Consider the following 9,392-nt stretch of genomic DNA (forward strand, 5'->3'; position numbering starts at 1 on the left):
CACTGATGTCAGCACATTAACCACATAAATGGGTTTAAAAACATCGTTATTTATCAATTTTTCTATATTACCATTATTAAATATAAAATTAAGTAAACATTGAATTACATCCAATTTTGAAGAATTTTCTGGTTTTTATTATTATATTCAGTTATTAAGTTAATGATTCTTGATATTTGATCCAATAAGATATGATAAAACTGGTATAATATATTAAAATATTACCTTTAACTAAAAAATGTTAACAGGATAAGATAATTATTTTCTCCTTAATTCATTGTTATTGGTGCTTTATGTGAAATTAGAACAGGTGGCCACAATAGTAAAAAAAACAAGTATATTTATGTTTTAAATAAGCTAAAGTAATACGTAAATCTATTAGAATACTTTTTATTATTTTTTCTATTTGAATGACCGAAAAAAAAAGTTACTGGGCTAAACAAAAAAGCAAATAATGATTTTTTTAAAATAGTTTTTAGAGTGAAGCCCGTCGCTGAAAGCGTTTATTCTGGTGCTGGTAGGGTTGACGGCGGTGAAAGTCCAAACTCGTGCGGCGGAAGCGGTGGGTCTACCTCCATTCTCATCCCATGAACACCATTCTCCGCCACCGTCTAAGGCTAAGTCCGACACCTATTCTGTACTGTTTCCCCTTATCCCTTTTTCCCCAACCCTTTCACTTTTTCTCAACAACCACTTCTGATCCCTGCGCCTTCACCTTATCCTATCTCACCAACACCTGCGGCTTCTCGCACGAGGTCGCACTTAAACTATCCAAACGACTTCGTTTCGAAAGCGCCGAAAAACCCGATTCCGTCTTCTCTTTCTTCCGAACCCACGGTTTCTCCGCCTCCCAGATCCACCGCATCTTCTACCAAGCCCCCGATCTCATGCTATGCGACCCCACCAAAAGGCTTCTCCCCAAATTCCAATTCTTAGCCGCTAAAGGCGCTTCTCCCTCCGACACCATTCTCACCGTCTCCAAGAGCCCCCGTTTCCTTCGTTACAGTCTCAACAACCATATCATCCCCATCTTCGAACTCATCCGAACCTTCTTGCCCTCCGACCTCAAAGCCCTCGCTGTTCTCATCGCCTGTCCCAATTTCATTGGAGACTCTCGTGTTGCCTCCAACGTTCAGTTGTTGCTCGATACCGGAGTAACGCACACCGGCATTCGCTACTTGCTCTGCTCTCGCCCTTCGGTTCTGTGCTCCGACCTGAGACCCGCTATTGAGGAAGTGAAGCTGTTGGGGTTTGAGCCTTTGAAGCTGAGCTTCGCTCTGGCGCTTCTGGCCAAAAGGGCTGTTTCGAAACCCCTTTGGGACGCCAAAGTCGACGCCTTGAAGAAATGGGGTTGGTCCGAGGATGATATTTTGGTTGCTTTTAGGAACCAGCCTAACGTTATGCTGCGCTCCAAGGAGAAACTTAATGCAGTGATGGGGTTTTGGGTTGGTCAGCTTGGTTGGGATTACACCGCGCTTATTTCGTCCCCAACGTTGTTTTCGTACAGTTTGGAGAAAAGGGTTGCACCGAGGGCTTTGGTTGTGCAGTATCTTCTCTCCAAAGGATTGGTGAAGAAAAGTGCTAGCTTGGTCACACCGTTTGGTATGTCTGATGAATTGTTTCTGCAAAAGTACGTGAAACGTTTCAAGGAGGAAACGCCCAGGTTACTAGAGCTATATCAGACAGCACAGGGAACATCCTAGCATCTGGTTGTTGATATTTAACTCATGGATGCATACGAGCTTTTGTGTTGTTCATCTCTAACCAGTATGTCTCATTCGACTATTGTCATGTTTTTGTCTTTGTTGTACGTACATTTTCAAATTAAGTCACAATTTTTTATTTATGGCAGTAGTCTAATATTTTATAGGTGATTGATCCAGGAGAGCAAAAAGTTTTGTCTTTGTAGAAAACCTTTGCAAGTAATATTCATATTGATTCTCATTTCCCCTTCTTTTTAGTTTGTTTCATTTAAATGTACTCTTCAATGGTGCGTATCTTCATGAATTGTGAGATTAGAATTCTGCTTGAATTTGTAGCAATTTTTTTACCAGCTGAGCACGAGACCAAGAGGCTGTACAAATCAAACATCTCTTCTACTATGGTGGCAATTCAATTTCAGCTAGAGTAGATCTCCTGCAATATCATAAATGCTTTTATGTCCTATAGGCAAATCTGGGTGATTGAATGGTTTGTCTAAGATTTTGTATTTTGTATACAAATTTTGTAGCAATTCTTTTATCCTGTAAACTGACTCCCCATGAATTTGAATCTTCTTCTCATAATCATCTGACATTAAGTCATAACAATGTGCATCACAAGATATTCAAATTAGCCTTTTTCCTCTTTACCATCTTCATTTGACCTGCAACTTTGTTGTTTGCTACATTATTTATAACAACTTGGAACAACATTGTCCTTCCCCACATCTTTAAAAATGATATCTATTATCTCAATTTGGAAATTATATCTGTTATCTCAAACTTTTGCAGTGTGTTTGGATATTGTAGATGCATCTATGGATTTTGTAAACGCGGTTCCCTTCGGCTGCCTACTGTAAAAGTCTTTTTCTTCCTTTCATTCATATGTGCTTGTAAAGTGCTGAATTTTTCACATCCTCCTTCAAATACTTGACTACAATCTCATGATTCCTTGATTCTTACGTGCTTGTAAAAGTATAGGATTTTCCACATTGTCCAAGGAGGTTTACATCCAAAGGCAATACTACAAAAGCCAAATCAAACATAGTATTAAATTCCTCACTCTTTGCTACATCAAAAGGTGTTGCTTGACATGCTTCCTCTCTTGCACCTTTCTTAAATCGCACATTTCTTAAACATGGTATTGATGGTAGCTTGTGTTAAGTACTCTTTCCTTAAAGATATTTCTGGGACTGTCGACGCTAAATGTTTCATTGTTTTTCTTTTTCTTTTTTTATCAGTAGTTTCTGCACTTTCCTCTTTCATATAATTTTTTATCAAATTTTGTTGCAAATCAATAACAGTTTCCCACATTTTCCTTCTTCATTTCATCAGTAACACTCTTGCAAGCTTCCACATCCTTTTAAGTACCAACCAAGTGATGTTTCAACTGGTAAACTCCTTGTGGTATACCTTTTGCCAGTATTTGTATTTAAGTTTTCTAGTATCCCACAACTTTCCAAGCTATATAACTCCTATTTCTTGGAGAATTTATGTGAGCCATAAGTGCAGAGGAGTTTGGAATTTGGAATTGAATTTGAAAGTCATTTGGTAATCAATGAAGGAGAAGGAATGAAATTAGAGTGAGTAAAAGTGTTTTTAAGCAGTCAAAAGGAGAGCATAATTGTCTTTATGATTTTGGGATAGTGTCAATATTTTATGTTATTAGGTTTAAATTTTATTGGTGTTGGTAAGGGGAAAGCAGCAACAGCCACAGCTTATTGGCAATAACCATGTTGTGACGTTTCTCGGGCCATATTTTAGACAAAGAAAAATGATATTTTAACCCACTTTTTTTGACCCACTTTTAACCCACCACTTCAATCACCATTAGATCATCTTTTTTTATTCTTTTTGGTGATGTGATGTATGATCTAATGGTGATTGAAGTGGTGGGTTAAAAGTGGGTCAAAAAAAGTAGGTTAAAGTATCATTGTCCTTTAGACAAAAGGGGTAACTGGAGGGTTACGTGGAAGTAATTGAGCTGTGAAGGAATAAAAAATGGGCCTAAGCTTCTCGTTATAAAACTCTAGTCACGTGACCCGACTTACCAAAATTGATAATGCTATTTGGACTAACTTGATCTCATATATTATTCCTGATTAACTATGGACTTGCACTGGTTTAACAGTCATATTTCAGTTTTCAGTTTGAAACTGATTTTTTATTAGAATAATTACTGAAGATAAATTTAAGAATTAAATATATTTTTAATTTCCAAAATTTAATATAAGATTATGAAATTAAAATTCGTTTTTATTTTAAATTTCGATTTAATTATCAAACTTTATCAATAAATAAATATAATTTTTATAATCAATAAATATAATTTTTTATTTACGTATTTTAAATTAACATTTAAGTTGAAATATAATAAATTGTGTAAATAATTAAAATATTACTTAACAATTTAAAAAAGTTAATAGTAAAAATTTAAAAAGTTATATTTATTTATTATTTATTATTCAAATTTAAAGACTAAAATATATTAAAATTTAGAATATAAAAGAATTTTTAAATCAAAATATAAGAACTAAAAACTTTAATCCCAAATTTAAAAATCTAAAAGAAAATAAATAATTTTGGTGGTAAAAGACATTGAATTTATACACTCAGATTATAACCATTCTTGATGTTAATGCAACCAGTATTTAAAATAGTTATGTAAAAATATTGTTTATGAAACACATTTTGCAATTAAACGTAAAAAATAACCTTAATAATTAAAAATAATCATCTAAGTGAAAACCAAACTCAGGCTCAGGCAAACCAAAATGTCTAGTGTATTTTTGGTAATTTTTTCAGAATTCTAGATAATTGGGAAAAAATATTAAAAATTACTTTTAATTCTATAGTCAGTATTTCTTGTGAAAATAAAGTTTTTATATAATATTAAAAATTATGTTTTGCAAAAAAAATAAGTTTCTGGTTAATTTAGTGAAGTTACGAGTATTTTGATAATTTTTTGGGATTTGACCCAGAAAATGTAAGAATTCTCAAAATTTGTTTATGTATTTTAAATATAAAGCAATGAATATTCTGTAAATAAAAATTGGTGAAAAACAAGGTGATTTAAATATAAATTTAGAGAATTTTATATAAATGTTTTAATTTTGATATTAATATGAAAAAGTTATATATCAAACTTTTTGCTATTTCTATAATTATCACTATTTTTATTTCTGAATATTGCATATTGATGTTTACAATCTTCTAAAATCCAGCTTCAACATAGTCTCTGTCACTGAGAGCATTTTGGTGATTTTGGCAAATTCAAATTCCACATTCTTCGGCGGTGTGGTGTTGAATATCGCCATATTGGGGCTTTTCCCTCCTCGAATCAAAACACACATTGGGTTCTGTTCTTTTCAAATACACGTTCGTTCGTTCGTTCGTCAGAAGATTGAATTTCTTCACTCAATGTGCTTCTACTTCGTATATGGTGAGCCCTTACCCTACTATGCTCACACAACTATGTCACATATTCGAATTTAGGGTTTCATTTTGTATGATGCAGTTGTTACAATTCCAATCTACATTCGCTAGGTTCACCATTGTTGTTTGAATAGGAATCCATGTTCAGAATTTACCCCCGCACAACCCTTGGTTGTGCCGAGGTTTTCGAATTCACAACCCTAAAATGGAACCCTCTTCTCCAACACCAATTTCCTAAATTCCAGTTCTGCACTGCCACCTCCACCTCCACCTCCAACTCACGCTCTTTCGTGGTCTCGTACCTCGTCAACAACTGTGCCTTCTCCCAAGAAACCGCTCTCAAAGCTTCCCGCAATCTTTATTTTTCGAAACCCCAAAAACCTGATTCTGTTCTCTCCTTCTTCCGAAACCACGCCTTCTCCAACTCTCATATATCTCAAACCCTCCAAAAAAGCCCCGTGCTACTTTCATACAACGCCCAAAAGGTGCTGTTGCCAAAGTTTGAATTTTTGCGTTCCAAAGGTGCTTCATCCCTTGACATTATTCACACCGTTACCGCCTGCCCTAATTTTCTCCGACGAAGCTTGGAGAACCATATAATCCCAACATATGAATTTATTAGAGGGCTCCTTCAAAACTTTTTAACGGACAAACAAATCATTGATTTTGTGATTCTCAATCCTCCTTTACTTTATGAAAGCTGTGTGGCACCTAACCTCAAATTGTTGCTTGATAGTGGAGTTACCCACTCAAAAATTGTTAAATTGCTCCAGAGATGGCCTCGTGTACTCTACCTTGGCGACATTTCAAAGACAGTTCAGGAGTTGAAGCAAATGGGCTTCGATGCTTCACTTTATACTTTCTGCGTGGCGTTGCTTGCTAAAAGAACCGTAAACGAAAGCAAATGGGCCAAGAAGATTGACACTTATAAGAGGTGGGGATGGTCCCAAGAACAAGTTCTTCTAGCATTTAGGAAGCAGCCTTATTGTATGCTGTCATCCTGTGATAAAATTAATGCCGTGATGAGTTATTGGGTGGAGCAGGCAGGCTTCAATTCTGTGGATCTTGTCAAATCTCCTGGAGTTATTTTACTGAGTCTCCGAAAAAGGATTGCTCCTAGGGCTTGTGTCTTGCAGTTTCTTGTCTCAAAACGTCTGCTACGGAAGGATGCCAGCTTAACGGCACCATTTGTTCTGACTGAGAAGTTGTTCCTGGAAAACTATGTGAAACGTTTTAGGGAGGATTCTTCTCATCTGTTAAAGCTGTACACAGAAAATATGAGCCTTGGAAATGATAGGGATAAGGCTTGTATGTGAACTTGTCTTCAGGTTTGTTAGTTCTTAGAGATCTTCCCTGCAAAAATTTATGTTTTTCAGGAACATGGTTCATATGCAGATGATTTTGTCAGATTACTAATTTAGCCTCAGCTAGAAATTTGTGAGTTGTTTTACGAAAGATTCTTGTCATGTGTAGAAACAGTGTAGTAAATTTTTTCTAAAGAAAGGGACTTCTGGTCTTAGGCATATTGCAGTGGCTTCAGTTATCTTCTATCTACGAGTTTGATTTCGCCAGCTTAGCTATCGGTAGTTATTTTAGCAAAAGTTTATGGAATAATTTGAGTAAATAGGATGGTGAGGCTGTATCTGAAACCGAGAGGGTGCTAGCATCTTGTAGATGGTTAAATATTGAATGTAGATTTCGTTGTCAACTACTGTATTTCTTCATCTTTGTATAGGGTTGGGCAAAATAAACCAAACTGTACTGCACTACCAAAAACTGCACTGAACTAAAAAATTGTTCGCATGAACTGCACTGAACTGGAAAACAATTCAGATGAACTGAACTGAACTGTTATTCTTAAAAATAAACTGGACTGAACTGCACTGAACTACACTGCACTATAATATAAACTGAATTGAACTATTATAAACTGAACTATTTTATGAACTGCACTACGTCAGAACTGAACTGCACTATTTTTGGACTGAACTACACTAATTTTTAACTTAACTACACTGTTTTTGAACCATTTTTGAACCGAATTGCATTGATTTTGAATAAACTTCACTCTTTTTGAACTGAATTGTACTATTTTTGAACCAGATTGCATTGATTTTGAATTGAATTGCACTATTTTTGAACTGAATTACACTATTTTGAATTGAATTGCACTAATTACATATGATTGTACTACGCAATAATAATCTAAAGTTTATAATTTGAAAATGCTTAGAAAATAATACTTGAAATATGCATCATACTTCAATACACCAATTAACATTTTTATAATTTTTTTATTTATATTAAAGTTTTTCGTAACTTAAAATGTAATTAAAATATTAAAATTAATATAATAAATATAAATATCGGTATTAACTTATTTTTTATATTTTAAAATCTTATGTAATATTACTTTTTAGTTTTACAATGTTTATTATGTTGCGTAAATTTTTTTAAAAGGATTTATTTTAGAAAATTCTCAAAATTAATATTTTTTTTAACATTTGTATTCATTAATATTTGTGTGAAAAATGTTATAGAAATTTTATAAAGTTCTAAAATTAATATTTTAAGAATTTTTTAAAATAAATTCTCTTTAAAAAAGTTGATGCCATATAATAAATATTTTAAAACTAAAAAATAATATTACATAAGATTTTAAAATAAAAAATACGTTAGTACCAATATTTATATTTATTATACTAATTTCAATATTTAATTTACAAAAAACTTTAATATAAATAAAAAATTATAAAAATGTTAGCTGTCACAGAATTTAATTTTTAAAAATAACTTCTGTAAAATCATAACATAAAAATAACATTACATAGTAAAATTCATTCAAAATAAAATAAGATATTGAATTAATTTATAATTTTTTTAATAAATTAATTATAAATATGTTATATTTTTCTCAAAGAAAGAGTAAAGAAAAAAATTAAGACAAAATAAAATAAATATTTCAATATGAAAGAGAAAGAATAGAAGGTAAGATATAAAACACATAAGTCCAATTCTTATCCTAATACTAATATTTTATTTGAGGTATTTTGCTCTTTCAATCTACTATAGTTCAATAGTTAACTTAGTTAACTTAGTTAATTTAGCATAAGTTTAGTTTCTTAAAACTGAACTATTTTATAGTACAGTTCAATTATTATTATGAATAGTTTAGTATATTTTAGTTTAATATAATACAATTAACTATAGTTTAGTATAATTTAGTAAATTATGCCCAACCCTATTCTTGAATGTTTTATACTCCTGTCTAAATCTGGATTCCTACCGGTCTAATTGTGTATCTATACCTGCACACGTTTCTCTGTATATAGAACCAGGAATACCAGAAATTGTCAGGACAATTAAGACAAACCACTGTCTCCAAGAATACAACGAGTAGATAGAAAACAGTCTATTCAAATTCAACATTTCTAGATGCACTTTAGAAGATGGTCTTTAGTGCTTTTCATAAGACATCACGATTTCAGAGCTAAAATATCACATTTCTCTACTTTGATTCCAAATCATGTAACAATTTCTGCAACTATATCCTTAAACGAAAAATTAATCTGTTTTAACGAATCTCGATTTGGTAGAGATTTTGGAAACATATTTCTAGGTTTACTAATAACATCATTGACCCAGTGTAGTCAGAAATTGATATGGTTAGTTCTTTCATGCTATATATGATAATTAGTTCGATGTATCATTCTTTGACTATCTCAAGGAAACTTTTCAATGTTATATACTTGCTGGTCATATTTTTTAACCTTGTCCTTCTTGACATTCTTTTTCTTGTAGTATAGACAATATCAATTGTTGGATTTGCACAACAATCATAAGGAAAACAAGAACATGAGTGAAAAAAAAATGTTACAGAAGATTAAATACCGAGAGCTTTGCATGTTTCTATATATATAGAAGTAAGAATTACATAAAATCTCTAAGATAATTAAATCAAACCACCGTCTATTAGAATACAAGGGGCAGTAGATCTGTCTAAACTTATCATTACTAGTGGCGTTTTAGAGATGGTCTTTTCTTTCTGTCATAAGACGAATAATAATTAGATCCACTCAATATAATTTTACATAAATTTTCTTATATATTTTAATTGGTAACATTGTTAATAATAATTTGCCTTTGTAATAAAACTTTTATTACAAAAATGAGTCCACTTTAGAGTAACTTGATTACGTTCATACATACCTTATAAGTTCACATCGCTTCAAAATAACATGTCATTAAAACATTTTC

General features: G+C 32.5%; 2 protein-coding genes across 9 annotated transcripts; both read left to right on the forward strand.

The window, feature by feature from the left end:
• The first annotated feature begins 431 nt into the window (after positions 1-431).
• Positions 432-2,726, forward strand: LOC114175923 (transcription termination factor MTERF8, chloroplastic-like). Of its 8 annotated transcripts, none has more exons than XM_028060773.2 (3): positions 432-1,767; positions 1,856-1,922; positions 2,040-2,350. In XM_028060773.2, exon 1 carries the CDS (start codon positions 588-590, stop codon positions 1,701-1,703), a length of 1,116 nt encoding a protein of 371 aa, XP_027916574.1. In that variant the 5' UTR covers positions 432-587; the 3' UTR covers positions 1,704-1,767; positions 1,856-1,922; positions 2,040-2,350. The 8 variants fall into 8 exon arrangements, with proteins under 8 accessions (XP_027916574.1, XP_027916576.1, XP_027916570.1 ...); XM_028060775.2 differs by having other exon boundaries at positions 2,055-2,350; XM_028060769.2 differs by having other exon boundaries at positions 1,871-1,922.
• Positions 2,727-4,910: 2,184 nt separating this feature from the next.
• LOC114176780 (uncharacterized) lies at positions 4,911-6,658 on the forward strand. Its single transcript, XM_028061941.2, has one exon. It carries the CDS (start codon positions 5,276-5,278, stop codon positions 6,449-6,451), a length of 1,176 nt encoding a protein of 391 aa, XP_027917742.1. The 5' UTR covers positions 4,911-5,275; the 3' UTR covers positions 6,452-6,658.
• The last annotated feature ends 2,734 nt before the right edge of the window (positions 6,659-9,392 follow it).

The sequence above is a fragment of the Vigna unguiculata genome, chromosome 3 (genome assembly GCF_037176805.1).
Source record: "Vigna unguiculata cultivar grain cowpea cultivar isolate G323 ecotype 2 chromosome 3, ASM3717680v1, whole genome shotgun sequence".
NCBI lineage: Eukaryota > Viridiplantae > Streptophyta > Magnoliopsida > Fabales > Fabaceae > Vigna > Vigna unguiculata.

What these genes read in the sequence shown, in the direction of transcription:
- LOC114176780 (XM_028061941.2), top strand. Translation starts at nt 5,276, where the DNA reads ATGTTCAGAATTTACCCCCGCACAACCCTTGGTTGTGCCGAGGTTTTC.
- LOC114175923 (XM_028060776.2), top strand. Translation starts at nt 588, where the DNA reads ATGAACACCATTCTCCGCCACCGTCTAAGGCTAAGTCCGACACCTATT.